Source organism: Castor canadensis, chromosome 12 (assembly GCF_047511655.1).
Source record: "Castor canadensis chromosome 12, mCasCan1.hap1v2, whole genome shotgun sequence".
NCBI classification, from domain to species: domain Eukaryota; kingdom Metazoa; phylum Chordata; class Mammalia; order Rodentia; family Castoridae; genus Castor; species Castor canadensis.
The window spans coordinates 8,619,305-8,641,024 of NC_133397.1; the positions used below are offsets into that span (position 1 = coordinate 8,619,305).

Below are 21,720 nucleotides of genomic sequence, written 5' to 3' on the forward strand. Positions count from 1 at the left end.
TTATGATGTGGACACTAATTTCATACATTTATCGGCATTGTCCAAAATATTGTTTTATTCTTTAATGGAAAAAAGCCATTAATATTCAAATGAAGGAACCACATTTAAAAAAAACCTATATATAAGAAACAGCCTCCAAGAACATTCAAGCAGCAGTCAGAGGGAAAAATGTTTCAACAACCCAGTTTTCTTCAAAATATTATGCGACAGAAAACAATTCAATTCACTGGCTACAGCAATTCATAGAATTTTTCAATGTTTTCTTGAGATGCAAAAGTTCACTGTTGCAGTGTTTTCAAATGGCCGATCAGGGGCTACTTTTTGGTTAGAAAGGCCACTGGTAGAATGTTCCTTCACTGCTGGAAAGGTCTGCTCGCTCCCAAGAAAAGAAATTTGAGGCGTGGGTCTTGCCCTCACAATTCGTCCTTCTCTAAGTCATCCAGCTCCACATCACTGAGGTCAATGTCGTCCTCCACAGGAAGCTGGGAGAGAGAAACCAGGGTCAGAGCCACAGATGGAGTCCAAAAGGTGGACAGGCGATCCTTTAACAGAGGAGCACTCTAACTTCTAGAGACTCCAGATTACAAGCTGGGTTCTCCTCAACCTGGCTCTTATACCTATCATAATTCCCATGGAAAAGCTGAGAACTTGGATGAAGCATGATTTTTTTTCTTTTTGAGAGAGAGTCTCACTATGTAGCCCAGGTTGGCTCTCAACTCAAGATCCTCCTGCCTCAACCTCCTGAAGCTGAGATTACAGGTATATGCCAGCACACCTGGTCTTTGAAGCATGATTTTAATAGAACATTCCTATCTCTTTGAAACTGAAAGCCAGCCAGGTTTGGTGGTGCCAGCCTCTAATTCCAGCACTTGGGAGGCTCAGGCAGGGGCACTGCATCATGAGTTCCAGGCCAGCCCAGCTACAATAGTGAGACACCGTCTCAAAAATAAAAGCAAAACTGAGGACAGTTGGCCAGAACTGTATAGAAATGCTAATTTTAAAGCTACATTTACATTTCTGAGACAAAGTAAACAAATTCCAGGTTGAAAATCAACACTTTAGGAGGAATAATCAGAAAGCAATCCCACTACTGAAATCTAACCTGGATCCCCATCAAGACCAAGACCACCCAGTGCCACACACCACATTTTCATGTGTTAGGGAAGACAGAGTAAAGGATCTTTAGGGAAAGAATTCTTGAAAGGTGCTGGGTCTGAAGGAGGACTCAACTTCCAGGCAGATAATGCACAGGGCTCAGGAAAGATAAAAACAGCACTGTCTCCAATGCTGAATGCTGCATGGTCTCAGCCGGCACTCACCTCACCATCCCTGCCATCCCAGGGCTCTCTGGCAATTATGGCAGGAAAGGACCCACCTCCTACAGGTGCTGTGGAGCCACGCCCGAAAGACAGCTCCCTTGGGGAAAATAACCAAACATACACATTCATGATGTCTGCTGATGAGCAATCAACCATTAATAAAAGAATAAACAACTCTTTCAAAAGAGTGATCTGCCTACTCTGCGCACAGAGAGGCATTTCCTGCCCCTTGATGCAGGATATGCCTAAGAAAAAGCTGAGAACAGTGTTATCTTTTCAACTCTGGACAATACCACAACCAGGAGGGACACTCCTATGGTCTCTGAATCTGATAAGGGCAGGGATAAAAATGTTAAGTACATAAAGCTATCAAAGTTGATTTAGAACAAAGGCTACCTATGAATCTTGTTTTCTAAGACTAAACTTGTACAGCACATCAAAGTGAGGGGAGTGGTTTCAACAAAGCTTTCACGGTTGCGTTAGCAGAGAGCTGGTGTATATGTCTGTGAAAATTCATGCTGGAAAAACACCAGACTTCTTGTGTTTCCAAGTTTCTAAGCTACCTTTTGTGTGCTGGGTATCTTTCACACAGCAGTTAAGAAATGAGCAAGGAAAAAAGAACTAGGAAACAAATTTCTAGGTTGGTCTTGTATTTGCCTAAAGATGACCTAGTCAGTTTTAGGATGAGGTGAGCAGCACAGAAGGATGGAGAGCTCTATTAACTGGCTTGAGTTTGAGAACCGATCATACTTGGCACATTATAGGGAGTCCACCCATTTTCAAATAACTAATTCCAAAGACAAGTGTCCAGAAAGGGATCCGCCTTCCCCGAGGTCAGGAGCACTAAGCATACTGGGTATGAATGGTTGAGACAGGGCTGCCTTCCAGCCTGTATGAGACCTTTAGAATGAGTCCAAGGCCAGGTGCACAGAATGGCAAGCAAGGTGGCCTGATGGCAGTAGATAGTCTCATCATCTACTGTGTACATTATTTCCATGGAAAAGAAATTATGGTACAAGAAGATTCTAGAAGATCTACTTTATAAATACTGAACTCTGTCTCAAACTGCAAATACAAAACAATCCCACTTACTGCCTGGTTTATATACACCTACTTCCAAAACAAACAGAAAAAAACAAACAAAAAAAACAAGAAATTACCTGAGAAACTCATTAATGCCTTGCTCACTGAAAGACCCTTTCAGAAGAGCAAACTTCATCTTACGGGCATTGATGGCTGCCATGGCGGGGTACCCAAACCCCCCAATCCCCAGCGCATTCTCAAGCTCGGACTGGGCTCCAGCTTCTGTCCACAGCCACCTACAAAAGCAGACTGGGTTTAGGGCAAAGACACCTTCTAAATCAGTTAGAATCTAGTTAGTCTTAATAAAGTCTCCAGAACGGATTGCTGTATCTATACACAGTTCTGTCCTCAGCCTCAAAATACTGTCCACTGATTTCCCTTTATTTTTACCTTATATCCCACCAATATTATTTAGTCTGGGCTAAATTAAAAAAAAAAAAAAATTTCTGCTTGATCCAGCCCTCACTCAGAAGTGGGTAATATTGACTGAGTCTGTGTTCTTCTGGATTACAATCCTAATTAGCCCCTTTGAGGCCATACTAGAATTCAGCTATGTTATTAGTTTTTACTTATCAGCCTGGAACCCCAAGCATCTTTTAAAGGTAGTTCCTATAAGCAGTGTTATCCTGGGCACAGAAGTACAGAAGTACCTTATAAACAAGAGACCTGCCTTACTCCCTTTCCTCCTAGATGACAACTGTTTTCCTTTCTTGACACAGGGTCTCACTACGTAGCCCAAGTTCAAGATCTTCCCACTGCAGCCTTCCAAGGACTGGGATTCCAGGCACACACTGCTGTTTTTCTACCTTAAATAAAATTATACAGCAGGGCAAGCACATCCTACAGAAAACATGGAGGGCACTTTCTGGAAGTCCTATCCATTGAGCTGAGATAATAACTCACCCCCACATTTTCTTCTTGTATTTGTCTGCCAATTTCAGAAGAACTTCCAAGTAAGAATTTCTGCCTGAAGCTCCTGATTGAAACAGACAAAAAATTTTAAAGTAAAAATAAAATCGATCCATTTAGGGAGTGCTCTCAGAGCCTCCAACACAGGGATGACTGATGGGAGGCAGCTCACCAGTGTCCAGGATGTGGGGCAGCACGGCCACAACACAGAGCTGGTGCTCCTCACATGTCTTCTTGGCCACATCCTCATTGGTTATCTGTGGGACCCAGAAGGCAAAGTCTGGTTGGAAGGCTGAACACAGCACCCAGGGTAAACCTGAAAACAAAGGCCTGGCACTGGCCCTTCTATTACAAACAGAAGCCCCTCAAATCATACTTCCTTACATGGAAACACCAACACCAATGCTCTATAAAAGATTGCTGTGATTTATTTCAAAGGCATTTATTGAATACATACTGCCTCTGAAATCACAAAGCATGGGCACAGCCTAGCCTACCACTTACTCGTTTAAACAGATAGATTATACTCGTTTAAATAATTGTACTATACATCTATACAAGCTTGAGGTTATCTGTGCCTCAGTTTCCTCACATGTAAAATGGAGACAAAAAACAGAATCTATCTCTCAGCGTTCATGTGAGAACTAAAGAAGAAATCTAACAAAACTAGAATAGTGTCCGTTCCATTGTTAGGTGCCGAATAAATGTTGGCTATTATTTTGGGAAAAATAGCCTAGAAGTGACTGAATTCACTGGATTTTTAAGAAGTGTAGGTATCCATTTGCTCACAGTATAGTTAACTTAATGCTAAAGTTATGAAAGAAGCAATTTATCAGAGTGTTTTCCATTTCAAAGTATAAAACCACCTTCTAGTGTTTTAAGAAGGAAGGCAAGAGGTTAACTTGGACAGCTTTAACACTTCTTACTCTCAGAGTAGAAAAGCTCTCCTCACTACAAGTGGTTGGTAGTTTACCTCCAGCAGCTCAGGAGGTGGAGCATTGTCAGAAAACAAATCAAGGGCCCGGGATACAATGTCAGATTTTGTCCGCCCACCATCATAATCCACAGGAGACTCCCCTTTCTGAAATATCTTGATTGTAGGAAATCCCCTAATCTATTAAAAAAAAAAAAAGTCAGAAAATTTAATGATAAGAAAAAAAACTCACAATCTTTAGAGTTTCTAAAACCACTTTGCAAATAATTTACTAGAACAAAAACATTCCCTAGTTGCATATAGTAGTGCATGCATATAATCTCAGTTACTTGGGAGGGTAAAGCAGGAGAATCCTAAATTGGAGGCCACTCTGGGCAACACAGACACCTTGTCTCAAAATAAATTAATTTGAATTAAGTAATTAAATTAATAACCCCCCCCCCAGCCCACATCAGTGTCAAAGGAATGAGTCTCAGAGGTGTGTTAGTCACAGAGTTTTTAACAATCTGACTGCAGAGGCTGAAAGTTCAGTCAAACCTTGCTCTAGCTGCTTTGCATATTTAATACACTATTGATGCTCCAGAGCAAACAATTTTCAAAAGCCATGAGAATAACTTGTAAAAGCTGGGGCAAGCTGAAACCTCCCAATAAATGTGCAGTACAAGTGGTGTGACACTAAAAAGAACCCAATAGTCCTGAGTTCTAGATGTGACAGGTATGATGATAAAAGTCTTAATCTCTTGTTTACAAAATGATTAAGCATCTTCCCTTCTACCTTCCAGGAAGGCCTGGGGTACTGGATCAAGTGACAGTTGAAAATCTTACGTATTTCCCAAAGAAATGTGTGCACTCACCCCATACCGGCTGGCCAGAACCTGGTTGACGGTGGCGTCCACGGCTGCCAGTTTCACCTTTCCTTTTGTCTGCTCCTTTACTTCTGTGGCTGCAGCAGCCCACTCTGGCTCCAGGCTATAGAGACAAATGGCATTAGTGCATTTCACTCAGTACAGGTACTAGGGTTGTCTGCATTTCTGCCCAGTCCCTATTTTATGCCACACCAAGAAAACATCTTATGTATTTCAAAAAATGAACGATGCTAGCCTTCACCTTCGCTTCCCAAGACCTTCACCATTCCCCCCAGATGTGGACACAAGCCACCCCTGGTAATAATCTCCAAAAACGTGATGAGGAACTCTTGGCACCAATGGTGATGTTGAACACTTAAGAGTCCATTTTCTTGGAAATCTCTGAGATTACCAGTAGATAATCTAGTTCAGCTCTCTTCAAAGGAGCCAGATGGACATACTGAAAGCACTGGGAATGAATGGACTATCTGGTAGAAAGCACTCACTTTTTGCAGTGTCCACACCATGGAGCATAAAACTCAACCATCCAAACGTCATCACTGTCAAGGACATTCTTGTCAAAGCTGTCGTCCGTCAGCTCTACCACATCCTTCTTACTTGAACCATCACTTCTGCCCTGTCATGTGATAATAAAGGTCAAACTACAACTTGACCAAAAAGAATACTTCCTATTCTAAACATACATATAAAATAACAATCATTTTATGTTGTAATGAAGCTTTTGAGTTTTCTTTAGTAAGTTAAAATTGTTATTCAAATTGGAGGCATTTGATAATATTGCTTACTACATAGTATACTTTTGCTTGGTAAACAAGTCTTATACTACATTCAGTACAACACAGAACCTGTCCCTAAATTCTTTCACTTGCTATTAAGAGAAACCTCAAGATGGCTCAAAGAATGAATCACCATCATAACTCAAGACTCAGGCACAGCGCTGCTCATCCTGCCCCAGGATGAAGACGTTACTTTCACAGTAACGTCTTTTACTAGCATCTAGAAAGCTAAAACTAGCATCTGCTTAATGCCTCTTTCCCTTCATTTCTTTCTTGTGCTGGTGAGACGGAACCTAAAACCTCACACATGCTGGCAAGTGCCCTCTGCCTGAAGTACACCCCAGACCTATTTTCCTTTTTTCAAATAATTTTCTTCAGTACTAAACCCAACAAGCAGCCAGCATTGCTGTGCTTTTTTCTGTGGCAACACTAAAAACAAGGGCAGGAGTCAGACAACCATGCTTATCAAACGGCTAAGTCTGAAATTAAAGAGAAGAGCATGAAATCTCTGGGTAGCTCTCAGGCTATACAAAAAGACCTAGTTTTATTAGTCTCCTGAAAGAATGAAAAGCCATTTTATAAATACTTCAATACCTATTTGAGAGGCAGAGATAGGGAGGATCAAGTTTCAAGGCCAGCACAGGCAAAAAGTTAGTGAGACTACATCTCAGCAAACAAGCCAGAGATGGTGGGTCTCACCTGCAATCCCAGCTATGCAGGAGACACAGGAAAAAATGTTAAGACCCTATCTGAAAAAAAACTAAAGCAAAAAGGGTTGGAGGTACGGCTCAAGTGGTATATCACCTGCCAAGCAAGTGCAAGGCCTAGAATTCAAACCCTAGTACTTCAAAAACCAAAATAAAACATATAAACTCCAGTGCCTTTGCACAAGAATGAAGTACATCACAACTGAGCTCCACATTTTATATACAAAGGCATCTAAAAATACCAGTCCCAGGAACATTCTTTCTTCCTCTTCTTCTCTACTCCTTCACATAGGATTTTTCCAAGGATTTCAGGCTGACCAATAGATATAAACAAACCAATTAACTGATACAAATTTCACCGCTGTCTGCCCCAAGTCAACCTGGAAAGGGCCAGTCCACCCTCTCCTTTCTGGAATTATGAAGGCCATGGTATCCCAGAGCCTGGCTCCCTCAGCCTGGAGCTCCTTCTTGCTCTGCGGTCTCAATTCTCCATTTCAATCCTGGGACTGACTATGCATGCAATGATTACTCAGAGGAGGCCAATGAGAAGGCTGGGTGGGATCAGATGACACAACCTCCTATGATTTAATAAAAAGCTCACCATTTAAAATATTGGGGGGAAAATCCTTCTTCAACAAGGATACAAAGTCATGACACATTACAAAGAGATATTACATAGCCTCACTTGTTTTCCAGAGCTGTATCCACCACTCCTTCCCGCAAGGCGATCCTTCACGAGCTGGCGCAGAGCACTGAGGGCAGCATCTACGATGGCTTCACCAGTTCTGCCACCTGCAAGACAGCAAAGTACAGTTAGATGGAGGCAGGCCACTTCAGGCTGGCACTTCTTTACATATGTGTCAGCAATGCTTGATGATAAACAGATCTAACAATACCGGTATTTATGATGGCACTTTATCCCTAGAATGTGTTTTGCACTAGAATTTCTCTTCTTTGGTTCTAGGTTATTAATGTGAACATCACCTGTAAATATCTTCTTCTAAGGAGAACAATTCACATAACAACATGTACAGATAAGCAGTTTATTGTCTAGTGAGCAAAGCAGGGGAAATATCCAAATACAGAAAAAACTATTCCTAAGACAGTAGACATAAAAAAAAAAAGCATGTGGAAAAAGTACAATATGAGATGTCTTTGAAGCCAAGTAGCTAGAAAGCAATCAGAGCTCTTTTTTCCTATCTTGGTTATCCTAACACAAGTAACAAACTGGTGCTAAACTCAGTTGCAAAGTGACAATAGCAGGTGGAGGTTGACCTGAACTACAAGCTTAAGACTCAAAAGCAAGTCACTGGCCCAGAAGAGCAAGGATAATATATACTTTGAGGGTATCTTCAGAGTTCAAAGGGCAAGCTTTACTAGAATCTCTTCATAAAGTCTCATTTTTTCCTTTTCTTTAGCTAATGGAACTACTCAGGAAGAGAGAAAAAAACCTTCCCATTAGAAAGAAAATACAGTACAGTATAGTAGACCGTTACCCCATCTGAGGTTTTGTTTTTTTTTTCTTTTTCATGGTACTAGGATCTGAACTCAGAGCCTCATGCTTACTAGGCAGGTGCTCTACCACTTGAGCCCCTCCGGCCCTGTTTTGTTTCAGCTACTTTTGAGATAGGGTCTCTCAAACTATTTGCCTGGAGCTGGCTTTGGAAGGTGATCCTCTTGAGTAGCTAAGATTACAGGAGTGAGCCACTAGCGCCCGGCTGAGGTTTCGCTTTCAGTGGTTTCAGTTAACCGTGGTCTGAAAATATTACTTGTAGGAGAGACCACGTTCACTAACTTTTACTTCTGTGTATTATAGATGATCTATTTCATTACTGGTCATTATTGTTAATCTCTTAATGTGTCTATTTCAAAAAAGGTACATATGTTTAAGAAAAAAAAAAAAAAACAATTTAAACAGGGTTTGGTACAATTGAGGTTTCAGTATTCCTGAGGGATCTTGGAACTTATCCCTTGCAGATAAGGGAGATGACTGTACAGTAGCCTCAGAGTATGCTCAGGTAGCCTTGTACTGCAGCCCTGGACAATAGGTAATGGAACAGGCATGGTTGTATTCCAAAAACCTTATTAACAAAAACAGTAGCAGTTCGAATGCTCTAAATATTCCATCTTTTCAAAATAGGAAAATAGAATAAATAATTATTCCAAAGCAGAAAAGCAGATATTTACTTACAAAAATGAAACTGATCATTTCACAGAACTTTGGGGGTGAGGAATCTAAAAGAAATGATGTATCTCTAAGGAGTCTGACCCCCAGCTTGGAGATTTCTCAACTACACTGATATCTAACAGGTACTTGTCTCCTTTGTTTTACAAATACTATCTTAATTAAACTTGATAGCTTAAAATAGGGCTTTCATATCCTCATTTTACAGATAAGAAGCAAGCTCAGAGCAATTAAGTCCTGTTTAGTTTTGAGACCAGAGGGTAGTAAGACCAGCAGTTCACACTTCCCCTGACCTTCCCCTTTTGTCAGCAGGACCCCACACAGAATACAAAGTGCAGGTAGCATGACAACTGTGTTTTGCTGTGATGCTGACTCTCCTACTCAGCTCCACAGGCATTTCTTGTTCACACAAAGCAAGACCTATGGTGGTAGACAAAGTTCAGTCACATTATGTACCCTATAACAAGTTCTTTAAAAAATTTAATCAAATTAGCCATAACATAAGTACATTTTGCTCTATATTTTCATTCACCCAACCTGGCAAGTTTGGTTTTTGTGGTTTGTCGTGCTAGGGATGTAACCAGGGACCTTGCATATGCTAAGCACCACTTCTGCTACTGTGGACATCCCCAGCTTCTGTTTGGGATGTCTTAATTAGGACTATTCTACAAAAGAACAGTGTGACTAAAGTTAACATTTAGTCTAGGGAGTCTAGAGCCAGAATTCTCTCTTTGGTTGCCTCAGTGACTCACAGTACACACTCACAATTTACTTACAAGATGGAAAATTTGGAGTACCTATTTATTATCAATAATTTGCGAGACTAAACAGCTTTTGCATCCACATGCTATCTTTAGAAGGCATAAAAAGATTCCTAAGCAAAATACTGCAAAGTAATATCAACAGTTTAAAATAACTTTCAAATCTCAGGGTCTTCTTCACACTGATTTACTATAGTAGCAATATCTTTATTAGATATTAAGTAACTGTAATGAGAAAGACATGAGAAAAGCACAAAAGATTCTGTAAGGTAGTATAGGCCTAAGCTACATAAATGACAACAGAAAACTGTACTTGAATGACACTGTAATGTTCAGAACCTGGGAGGGGGTAAGAACACCCTATGCCACTTACAGACAGAAGAGTCAGCACAAAGAGGCTGAAAAGCTTTCAGGTTCTCTTCTATAGGAAATGGAATAGTGAGGAAAGTCCTTACCCTGATAATCTTCTGGTCTGTTTTTGTTAGCTCCAAAAATCTTGATGGTAGGAAATCCCTGGACACCATACTGACCTCCCAGAGACTGATGTTTGTCAGCATCAACTGCACCAACTTTTACAACATCCTGTGGAAACGCAAAATCGTTACTGGTTTTTCCTTCAACTAGAGCATCACTTGATTCACATACCAAGGCAGAGAGCCAAATACAACTTGCAAATACAGCCTTTGTGGGTTTTAGTTCTGAAAACCAAAAGAGAATCTAAGTGGAGTGATAAGTGAATGAACTCTACTCGGAGTAAGCGCCGCTGAGAGGAATCACCATTTAGCTGAGAAACAGATGAATAAAACCAGACAACATAAAAGAGAAAAATGCATATTTTCCCCACCTCCCCTATGTGATACCATTACTAGAATTTGAATTTTGATATGCAAATTAGCTTCCTAGTGTTCACTCAACCACCAGCATGCTTAAACACACAAGGTTAAATGTGCACATTTCAGAAACTCACTTTTAAAGCAGTTGCTGCTTTCTTCCATTCTGGTGTTAATCTTTGGCAATGACCACACCTTGTTGGAGAAAAAAAACACACATAAGGTGACAGTTAAAGCCTCTGATCCTCAATTCATGAACCATCCATCAGTGGTCTACTGATGAGATGCACTGGGGGTGGAGACCTGCAAGTAGAACATGCACTAATAAAACAGGATCAGTGACATGAGGACATTTTATTACTTACTGATAATAATTTTTTGTATCATTCAAATACAGAAATCCAATAAGTCATAGTTTAAATAAACTACCACTTGTTGAACTCTACCCTAGAACAGGATAAGAACCTATCAAGTCCAATGTACCTCAGTGTGGCGATCTACAAGACTAAGCAAATAAAGATTCTTGGGCCCCATGAAATCAGTATTCTAGAGAAGGAATCTGAATTTTAATGAGTTCTACTACTAATCTTAAGCCTATCAAGGTATGACATTCTCTGATGTAACCCAAGTTTTTTTGTTTGTTTGCTTTTGAGACAGACTCACTGTGTAGCCCATGCTAGTCTCAAACTCATGATCCTCCCTGAGTGCTGGGATTACCATGACCAGCTCAATCTTCTCATTTTATAACGGAAGCATCTGACCCAGATCTCTTGTGCTTATGACGCTGGCTACCACGAACAATTCTAAGATTAAAAGTGCACACACAAATCCAAACCCAAGTGAACAAACTTAACAGGGTGAAAAGCATGTGATGTGGCACCACAAAAAGGCAGAGCGGCGAGAACAAGAACACAAGAGAAAAGAACCTTAATCTCTGGGTACCAGTATTGTGAAATGTAACAACAGAAAAGCACTTTTTTTTTTTTAGTGGCACTGGGGTTTGAACTCTGGGCCTTACACTTGCTGGGCAGATACTCTACCACTTGAGCCACTCCACCGGCCCATTTTTTATGATGGGTTTTTTTGAGATAGGGTCTCTCGAACTATTTGCCTGGGCTGGCTTTGAACCTTGATCCACCTGATCTCTGCCTCCTGAGTAGCTAGGATTACAGGCATGAGCCACCTGCACCCAGCCAGAAAAGTACTTTGAAAAGATCATATACACAGAAGCCCATGTTTCTATTATTCATTAAGTTTGTAGGTAGCTGTATTATTTATTTTCATTGCTATATACCTGTTTTATGCTGACACCACAGTTTATCCATGCATGATTTGGTGGATTAAAAAAAAAGTTTTAAAATTCTCCAAGGACCTGATGGGCATCATGATTACTTTTCATAAAAGGTTTCATTAAATTAGCATAAAGCTGAAGGTAAGACCTGTCATTATTTTCATTTTACAAATGCTAAAACAGACTGAGAAGAAATTTACCCAATATCACACAGGCACTCAGTGGTGTCTGCCTGACAGGTTCATTTTTTGTTTATGTGGTGCTGGGGATCAAACCCAGTGCCTCATGCATGCCAAACGTGCACTCTACCACTGATCTACACTCTCGGCCAAACTGGGTTTTGATTCTAAATTCCACATTCTTTTAAAAACTTTGATTCTATAGCTAGGACCTGCCTATACTTTACTGTAGCTATCACATTTTTTAATGTTTTAATTAGCATACATTGATAGTTACAGGGGTTCATTGTGATGATTTCATAGATGCGTACTGTGTACTTTGAACAAGTTCACCCCTCTCTTCTGTTCTTATCCTCCCTCAAACCTCCCCTCCATGTATATGTAAATATATTATATATAATACATACATATAAAACTTCAATCCTTTTCACCTCTCAGTTTCGTTTCCTTTCCTCCTTCCCCTCCTCCCACTGTTACCCCCTTAAGCCAGTCTCCCCTTTACATTCATGTCCCATTATTATAATTGTCATTTTGGGTCTAGATTCTACGAATGAGTGAACACATGAGATACATGGCTTTCTGAGCTTGGCTCATAGGTATCACATTCTTAATCACTATGTAATACCGCATTATAGATACTTAAACTCAGTCCCAATATTTTAAGTAAGGATCAGTCAGGAAAATGCCTTGAGGCAGCACTTCTGCACAGTTACATATGGGATGTCTTGTTACTCAGGTGGGACACTTAGAATATAGGAATAAAGCTTTTATAGGGCTTACATTTCAGTTTATCCAAGAAAGGAGGATTCAAATCAGACTCCAGAGCACATACCCTTTCAATGTGAAGGTTAGGCAATATGCAGATTAAAGTGTTACATAAATATACATCTGTTTTCACTAACTTGTAATTGAAATTTAGGACTTCCTTCAATTATGAATGTAAACTACATTCCATAGCTGATTGGGTTAGTACTTATTACTTTGTAACCACTAAAAATCATTTTATTATGAAGCATCATTGGAGTTGTTTTAGATATTTCAAAGCATTGCTTATACACACTATACCTTCAGAATTATGGGAGCTGTTAGACTTGCTACTGCCTCTTGGTATTTACTGTGCTAGTAAAGAAATACAGGTTGAGTATTTCTAATCCTAAAATTTGAAATCCAAAACCTAAGACCTTTGAGCATTGTGAAACAATGTTCCAAAAGTTTCTGATTTCTGACTTTTAGATTAGAGATGCTCAATGGGTAAAGTCTATAAATATTCCAAAATCTGAAATACCTCTGGTCTCAAAAATTACAGATAAGGGACACTCAACCTACACTACATTAACATATCAAGATTTATTTAGTACTTAAATAATCATATTTCAACACTTTAGGCTTCCTTTGCAACACTATATGCTCCTGCCTCAGTGCTCCTCCTGAGTGCTGGGGTTATAAGCATTAACCTCCATGTCCTGCTTGTTTTCTTTTTTTGAGATAGGGTCTTGCTATGTAGCTCAGGCTAACCCTCCTGCCTCAACTTCCAAATGCTGGAGTTACAGGTATACACCATCACATATGGAGCTGTATGTTCTATTTAATCAGTAAAGCCTTTATTCTACAAAGGAATCCAAGGGCTGCACTAGGCTGCTAAAGGAGTAAAGGTTAAAAGCACCCGCTCGAATTAGACATTTCCTTACCAAGAACACTGTGCAGTAAAACTCTGCCAGGGTAACAATAATTAGCTGCCATAATCTAGATCTTGCCTTCTCAATTAGGCTGTCAGGTATAGTTTTAGAATGAAGTATATTTTCTTGTACTGCAGCTCTCAGAAACAAGGTAAACTACCCTGACACAAAGGACAAAAAGTTGAACTTGTTGGGTGCTGGTGGCTCATGCCTATATTCCTAGCTACTCAGGAGGCAGCGATCAGGAGGATCTCGGTTGAAGCCAGCCCAGGCAAATAGTTCTGCAAGACCCTATCTTGGAAAAAAAAAAAAAAAAAAAAAAAAAAACCCAAAAAACTCTTTACAAAAAAAAGCTGGTGGAGTGGCTTAAGGTGCAGGTCCTGAGTTCAAGCCCCAGCACCACAAAAAAAATGTTGAACTTGTAGCTGGGTGCACACTTATAATCCTAGTACTTGCGAGATGGGGGCCAGCCTGAGCTACATAGCCTGAACTACGTAGTTAAGACCCTGTCTCAAAAAACAAAACAACCAACCAACCCCCCCCCACCAAAAAAAAGAGCTTTTAAAAATAGTAAAGGCACTAAGATGAACAGGATTCACAATGTGGCAATGTAAAGTTTTAAGTAGTTTTACCTTAATCTGCTACAACAAATTTAGGTGAAATAGTCCATGAGGACCAGTACTGAGTTTCCCAAACTCAAGGTCAGAATCTAACAAAGGAAGAAATTAAAGCAATAAAGGAAATGCACCCACTCAGGTTAGGAAGATTTGATGGCAAGAATTTCATGTGGTATTGCCTATCAGGCACTGTTCATATTTTGTGTAGCTTCCATTATTTGTTTGTTTTTGTTTTTGCATTAAATACTTTACATGAACAGGGCAATACTGTATTCTGACTATACACAATTATGCATCATTAGTTTTTTGGGGGGAGACACAGTCTCTCACTATACAGCTGGCCTTGAACTTGAACCAATCACTGGTTCTTTTCTTTCCATTGCTCAGGATTCTTTCTTCATAAAATTAACTTCCTTTCCGCCCCTATCTCATTCACTTCATTGTAAGGAGATACCTTAAACTGTAAGCCTTTTTTTCCTGTCTTCTTTCTTGCAACTACTAGCTGCTGCAACCACCTTTTTTCTGGTTCAATCTCCACAGGCTTTAACAGATTCCACATATGCGTTTCCTTCTCTACTTCCTTTCAACAAGCAGTAAACTACATAAACTAGACGACTGAACAAAATCAGATTTTTATATAGTATTTTGCATTTTATAAAGTACCATAAATCATCTGCAACTATTTTATGATACTTACCATGGAGCATAAAATTCTACAAGCCACAAACTGTTACTCTCAATAACTTCTCTGTTGAAATTTGATGGAGTTAATTCGATGACATCATCACTAGAGGAATACAGACCATTTACTGCCAGAAAGAAGGTACAGCTCACCAGACCTGGGTAACAACAAAAGCACACCAGTGATGGCACTGTTCACACAGGAGGATGGCCTGGGTCTGCACTCATACCTCACTGCTAGAGCCCACAAACTTCACTCCCACTGGTGTACCACTGAGCAAGAAAGAGCATAGTCCCCAATTTTTTTTTTTCCCTTTTTTGTCCCCACATTTCTTGAGTGGCAGTGGGAAAAATGTGAGCACCGTTTTTGGTGCTTTCCAATATCAACACCTTTATTCTTTACAATCATCCTATTAGGTAGGACTATTATTACCACTTTATGGCCAAGAACACTGAAAAATTGAGGTCATGCTAGTTGTGTGGCCTTGGGTAATCCACAGTATTTATTCTTCCTATTATCCAGTTGCATGTTAGCAACATATCTTTATTACAACTTTTTAAAGGGAAAAGCAATTTTCTCTCCTACTACACTATGACTCTTCTCAAGGGCAATGATAGTTTTTGTAAGTTTATTTATTTGGTAATACTGGGAACTGAACTCAGGGCTTTGAGCCACACCCCTAAGTCCTTTTGCTATTAGTTTTTCCAGGTAAGGTCTCATGCTTTTGCCAGGCTGGCCTCTGACCCCGATCCTCCTACCTCTGCCTCCTAAGCAGCTAGGATTACAGTCATGTGCTACCATATCCTGTCTTTTATTTCTATTTACACCATCCATATCACATTGTCAGACATTCATGCTACTGGATGAACTTAGGAAGAATTTTCATGTGAACAGCATTATAAAGGAGGACACTAAGTCTACTGCATTGTCAGTAGCATAGTTTAGCCACACTATGGATCAAGTAAATTTTTGTTGGCTAGTCTGAGATAATTAAATGCAACTTATACCAATTATACAGAAAAAAGGAATATGAACACTGAACTGACTTAATAGATTAAGAACTCAAAAGGTTCTTATTTGATTGATTTAGTTTTTGTTTGTTTGTACTTTTGGGTTTTTTGAGACAAAATCTCATTCTATAGAACAGGCTGGCCTCAAACTCCTGCCCTTCTGCTTCTTCCTCTCAAATGGCTCAAAAGTTTTTTTGAATTGGCAATGCTATCAATATTTCACTTTAAGTTGATATATATAAATAATTTGTTTTCTCTTTTTTTGGCAGTACTGGGGCTTGAACTCTGGGCTTCCTGCTTGCTAGGCAGACACTTTACCACTTGAGCCATGCTTCCAACTATGAATAACTTGTATTCTATCATCTTCCAGGACAATATTAAATAATGCAGTATTTTTGGCTTGTTCTTGATTTTAACAGGACTGTTTCCCATTTGTATGATGTTGGCTTTGGGGCTGAGATAGATACACTTGTGATGTTAAAGAAATGTCTATCCTGGCCAGGCACCTGGCGGCTCACACCTGTAATCCTAGCTACTCAGGAGGCCGAGTTAAGGAGGATCACAAGTTTGCAAGTTTGAAGCCAGACTTGGCAAAAAGCTGGCAAGACCTTATCTAAAAAAAAAAAAGTCTATCCTGCCTAGCAAGTGCAAGGTTCTGAGTTCAAACTGCAATATTGCAAAAAAAAAAAAAAAAAAAAAAGTCCATCTATTCCTGTCTTTCCAGCATCTATGAAGATCATCATATAATTTCTTCCTTATACTGCATTGATACAATGAATTAAAAAATGACTGGCTTTTTTTTTTTTTTTTTTTTTGAGACAGATCTCACTGTGTAGCACAGGCTGGCCTGGAACTGAAGATCCTCCTGCCTCAGCCTCCTGAGTGCTGGGATTACAGGCAACTACCACCACAATGGGTAGACTGGTTGTCTTCTAAAGCAGTGTATACATGCCATCTTAGTCATGTTTCCATATGCTGACCTTGTACACATAATTTAGAAGATTTCAAATGGAACTTTTTGGAATAACCCAATAAAAATTTCTCCTGGAAGGATCTATACCAATGTTAACTGCCTATGTCTAAATTCTCTATCATATAGCACTTTCAATTTTCAAGTCACTTTCAAATACATTAGGACATTTGATTTTTCACGGCAGGAATTACTTTCCTTTTGTAAATAATCAAAAGCAGGAAGAAAAGAATGCACACCTAAATATAAGTGGCACAGCAGCTCTCTGACTCCTATTTCTAAGCTTTTCCCATTAAACTATGTTGTCTTGTTGGTGCTCAAGATAAAATAGTTCATTATGCCTTGGGCACAAATGAACAATTGTTATTCACAAATATTGCACCTGAATCACAGACATGGCTAATTCTGTAGAAATTTATGAAATAAAACTGAGCTTTATTTAAGAGTGATGTCAATAAACCAGGAGAAAGATGGAATGGGCAATAGTAACAAATACTGAGAGATAATGCCGGGAAGACTGAAAAACACCTAGTGGATTTAATGACAAAGAAATTATTGGGCCTCTGGCAGCTGTGGTAGAGTAGTAAAAATAATCAGTAGCTAGTCTGCCAAGGACTGGAGAGAGTAGGAAGCAACGGGTTGACAGCATACAGATTAGCAGGAAAGAGAAGCAAATGTGGGGTAGAGGAAGGTTTCTTTATAAAGATGGGAGTGATCTGAGCACAAAAGGAAGAAAAATGTGGAGAGGGAAAGGTTAAAGACACAGCAAATATATGAACAAAATGCCGAGAGAGGGCAGTGAACCCAGAGTCAGTGATAGAGATGCCAGCCTCTGATAGGATGACCTCATCAGTTTTAGAGGGAGAACAGGATGAGTGTGATTGGAAATTTGACCAGCCAGTGGGGTTGCGCCCTCAAAACCGTGCTATCCATTATGGCAGCCATTAGCTGCATGTGGCTACCTAAACTGAAATGGCTTGACGTGTACAAAGCACACTGAGTCTCAAAGACTTGGTAGGGGAAAAATATAAACTAACGTCCTTAATATTTTCATAATGATTACATGTTGAAAAGATTTTTCACGTACTGGGTAAAGAGAGGCAGGTGTTGCATAATAACAGAATACTCTGGGAAATGTACCACTTAGGCAATTTCACAATAGTGCCAACATCATAGCGTGTACTTAATAAACTAAGGACAGCCAGGACATCGTCAGGTGATATGTTATGGGACTACCATCATAAACGTGCCTACTGTCAAGTCAAATATTAGGTGGTGTGTGACTATTAGAATTAATTTTACCAGTGTCTCTTTGTCTTTTTAAATGTGACTACTAGAAAACCTGAAATTAAATTCCAGATGAAGTTTGTATATTTCTGTTCGATAGTGCTGTTCAAAAATAATTTGCTTTGCTGCAAAAAAGGTTAAGTACTGTAAAGTTTGACATGTTTAACAAAGCAAGTAAATCAAGAACCTAACTCTGAATAAGGCTCAAAGTTAAGACTGGCCCTGTTCGGGCTGGGAGTGGTGGTGTACCATTAGTTTAAGACCCTATCTGAAAACAAACTAAAGCAAAAAGAGCTGGGGGTGTGGCTCAAGTGGTAGAGCCCTTACCTACCAACAGCAAGACCCTGAGTTTAACCCCCAGTACCACCAAAACGATGACAAAAAAAATTGGTCCTGTTATGATAATCCTATCCCGAACCTGAATTTCTGTTGAAAGAACTTAACTATGGATTTGGCTTCTGAGACAGACCATTAAGTGAAAAAAAAAAAAAGAAAAAAACTACTGGCCCTGGATAATTATCTATGGAGTTCTAACACTTTTTTCCTCCTTTTCTTCCTTTTTTTTTTTGAGAAGGGGTCTTGGCTGTGTAGCCTAGGTTGGCCTGGAATTCTCTATCCTCCCGTCTCATCTCTGGAATGCTGGGATTACACACCCCATCATATCCGGAGAGTTCTACTACTTGTATGACTGCTTCCTTAAGAGGCATTTTTACATGGGGATCAGGGAATATGGTTAACATTTTGAAATAGCTCAACTACCCCCTAAGGGGATAGTTAGACAAAACAATGAAACTTATGTCACACTATGTATTGTAAGCATTTCACACATTTAAATCACCAAGGAATCCTATGTGCTATGTACCATCTTGCCCATTTTTTAGACCAGGAAACAGATACAGAATAAAGATAACATAAATAGGATGAGCTAGAACATGGTCTTGCAACTCAAATTTCTCACCACAGGACAGAGAACAATGGTGGAGCATCACTGGGCAGACTGAGGTAGGAGAAGTAGGTGCTTTTGCTTCTCCTGGCAATCAGGGGCAACAAAAAAGAATGCACTCTCCCCTTCAGGCCACCCAAGGGATGAAGCACTCCTTTGCACCTTAGTAATGTGCTTCTTTTCCATACAAAAGTGATGACTGCTAGTCACTAAATGTGGACTTGTGTTACTTTTTCCCCTAGTAATGGTGATGAGCTTTTGACTGTCTTTAGATTTTGTCTATTTCTTTCAAGAGTTTTTCTTCTTAAAGATGACCACCCAATGAAAATGTCCTGATCAAAAGTTTGAGACCTAGGCTTTTAAAGGAAAGGTAACACAGTAGGATCAGATGGAAATCAAACATACCACAGTGAAACACGTAAAAACTGAGACAGCAAAAGTAGTCAATGACTGGGCTGTGGGCGTGGCTCAAGCAGGAGAGTGCCTGCCCATGAAGGCAAAGCCCTGGGCTCAAACCCCCAGCACTGCAAAAAAAAGAAAAAAAAAAAAAAAAAAAGGGAGTCTATATCCCTCCAACTATATTCCCCAAAAGAAAGTTCCTGGCTCATTTAAGATGGTAAAGTAGGTCAACGCTGACCAATGATGTTCCGCTTCTAAAACTCACATCGCCTTTCAACTCAGGGATAATGAGCACCATCGGGAAACTGTAACATCCCAGTGTCGACAATCTATGTGCGCAGATGGCTTTGCCATCTGTGGCTTCCCATTGCTCCATAGCAGTTAAGGGTGTTATAAACTCACACCCGCAACATCTCTGCCTCACATCTGCTAGCACGGTACAGAGCCCCGAAGCAGTTATCCCGAAACCAAGACGGCTCTTATTAAAATACTGAGTTAAGCGACGGAGGAGGGGCCTGTGAGAACCTAGACTGAATCCATTCACGGGAAACTAGGAGACGGGAATGGTGCCCCTCATCTGTTCTCTCTACTCTTTAGCCGTGTACACTAACTCATTTATCCTCCAGCGACCCTGACAGGTGCAATGGTAGAAAAAGCTCTGGCGCCGAGCGGTTAAGTAACTTGCTGCGGATCACACAGCTAGCAAGGGGGTGGGGGTGGAGGTGGAAGGTTCGCCCCAAACCCCAACTCCCCCAGCGGGATGCAGACTGCGTGGACCACCGTCGGGGCGAGAAGGACGCGACCCTCGGCTTCGCCCCCCGTAGTCGCTAGGCCGGACATTTTAACCTACAGCGTTTCTGAGAGCCTGGGCTCCGTTCAGTGACATTTAAAGAGTAAGGCCGGCCCCTGCCCCTTTCTACGGCAACTGCCAGTCCTCATTTCAGGACTGGCCTCTAAACCTCCCAGTTTTTAAAAGCAGGAGTTGCCCAACACAGGAGGCACAGCTGCACGAGGCACGCGAGCCGGAGAGGACGCCCGGGAACGAGGCCCCCCGGGGTCCCGCCCGCCGTCCTCGCTTCTTCCGGGCTGCGCAGCCCCTCCTCCCCCATTGCCCCTCACAGTCCCCGGGGACCAGGCCGCGCGTCCCCCGGCCAGGCCCGCTCCGGCCCGCCGAAGGGAGCTTTGGGGCTCGGGGCCTTCCAGGCCGCCCCCCACCCAGCCATCCGCTCTTTCGCCTGCCCCGCCACCGCAGGCCCGCGCCTACCGATCCCCAGGCGAGCCATGCCGAGCGCACGCCAGGCCGTCCGCGCCGCTGCCGCCTCAGCTCTGCCGCGCCGCGCCCACGTCCCGCCCTCTGCCTCTGGCGGGCGGTGCGGCGGCGCGCGGGGGCGGGCCGGAAGGGCTCGCCGCGCCGTGGCCGCGGCTCATTGGTCTGCACTAGCGTCGCTCACGCACGTGGCCAATGGGAGGCGGCCGGGTAGAGGTCACCGGTTTGGGTTTTTTTTTTTTCCACGGGGGTGGTGGCGAGCGGCGGGGGGCGGGGCTGGCCGGGTTCTGGTCACGTCTCCACCAGTCCCCGTCGGTCCCCAGGTGTTTCCTGGCGTTTCCCGGGAGAGTGCAGACATAGGATTCTTTTTTCCTCTTAATTCCTTATTCTCGTTCTCCCTTTGCCTCTGATGTGACCCCTTCCAGCCTTCACTCCTTGTCCCCAGTCCTCTTTATCCCGGGGAGAAAAACTCTTGAGCCTTCGGTGTGTCTGCGACGTCATTGATGACATTAATTCCTGTCGTGCCCGGGCAAATATGCAGTCAAAAACCACTTGCTAAGCACTTTCTGTATGTAGTATGATTCTGTGTGTGGTCTTTATTTTGTTGATTTATTTTCAGAGTTCCTAGGTCCAGGGAGCTTGAGTGCAAAACCTTTCACACACAAGGACCTAACGCCGGGGGTTAACGCTGCAGGGACCTTCGTGCACGTAGTTCCTTCTTCGCCCTGAGGGCGGTGGTGGTGGTGGTAGGGTCTTTGCAAGGGCTCCCGTGGGCAGGTGTTTGTAAAATTTGCAAAAAGTATTTAAGCATAACAGATGAAGACCACTGTATTTTCCACTCTGGTCCCCATCCGAGGGTAGGGGTGGGCGTGGGCAGGTTATTTTTGTATTTGTAGATTCCCTTTAGTACTTAATGCAAACAACAGCTCTGACTCTGACCCAAGCTTTCAAAAGAACAGGAGTCCAGGATTGGGTGGTGGGCTTCCTGGAGGAAGAGGCCCTAGAGCTTGCCTTTGGACAAACCAGGGT

At 41.6% G+C, this 21,720-nt stretch overlaps 1 protein-coding gene and 1 non-coding gene across 2 annotated transcripts; one reads left to right on the plus strand and one right to left on the minus strand.

Annotated features, from left to right (window-relative positions):
• Positions 1-47: 47 nt before the first annotated feature.
• Pdia6 (protein disulfide isomerase family A member 6) lies at positions 48-20,804 on the minus strand. Its single transcript, XM_020153561.2, has 13 exons — positions 20,689-20,804; positions 14,831-14,972; positions 10,508-10,565; positions 9,996-10,122; positions 7,280-7,386; positions 5,597-5,727; positions 5,100-5,214; positions 4,285-4,425; positions 3,484-3,568; positions 3,306-3,378; positions 2,480-2,638; positions 1,320-1,416; positions 48-482 (listed from the first exon to the last, which is right to left on the minus strand). Exons 1-13 carry the CDS (start codon positions 20,705-20,707, stop codon positions 414-416), a joined length of 1,323 nt encoding a protein of 440 aa, XP_020009150.1. The 5' UTR covers positions 20,708-20,804; the 3' UTR covers positions 48-413.
• LOC141415257 (small nucleolar RNA SNORD50) lies at positions 18,477-18,547 on the plus strand. Its single transcript, XR_012440251.1, has one exon. It is a non-coding gene; the product is annotated as a small nucleolar RNA SNORD50 (small nucleolar RNA).
• Positions 20,805-21,720: the final 916 nt, after the last annotated feature.

Excerpts from the sequence above, each read along its gene's own strand:
- Pdia6 (XM_020153561.2), bottom strand. Across the intron at positions 10,123-10,507 it reads AAGCAGCAACTGCTTTAAAA|GATGTTGTAAAAGTTGGTGC; the intron begins GTGAGTTTCTGA and ends GCGTTTCCACAG. Across the intron at positions 3,569-4,284 it reads CACCTCCTGAGCTGCTGGAG|ATAACCAATGAGGATGTGGC; the intron begins GTAAACTACCAA and ends TGGGTCCCACAG.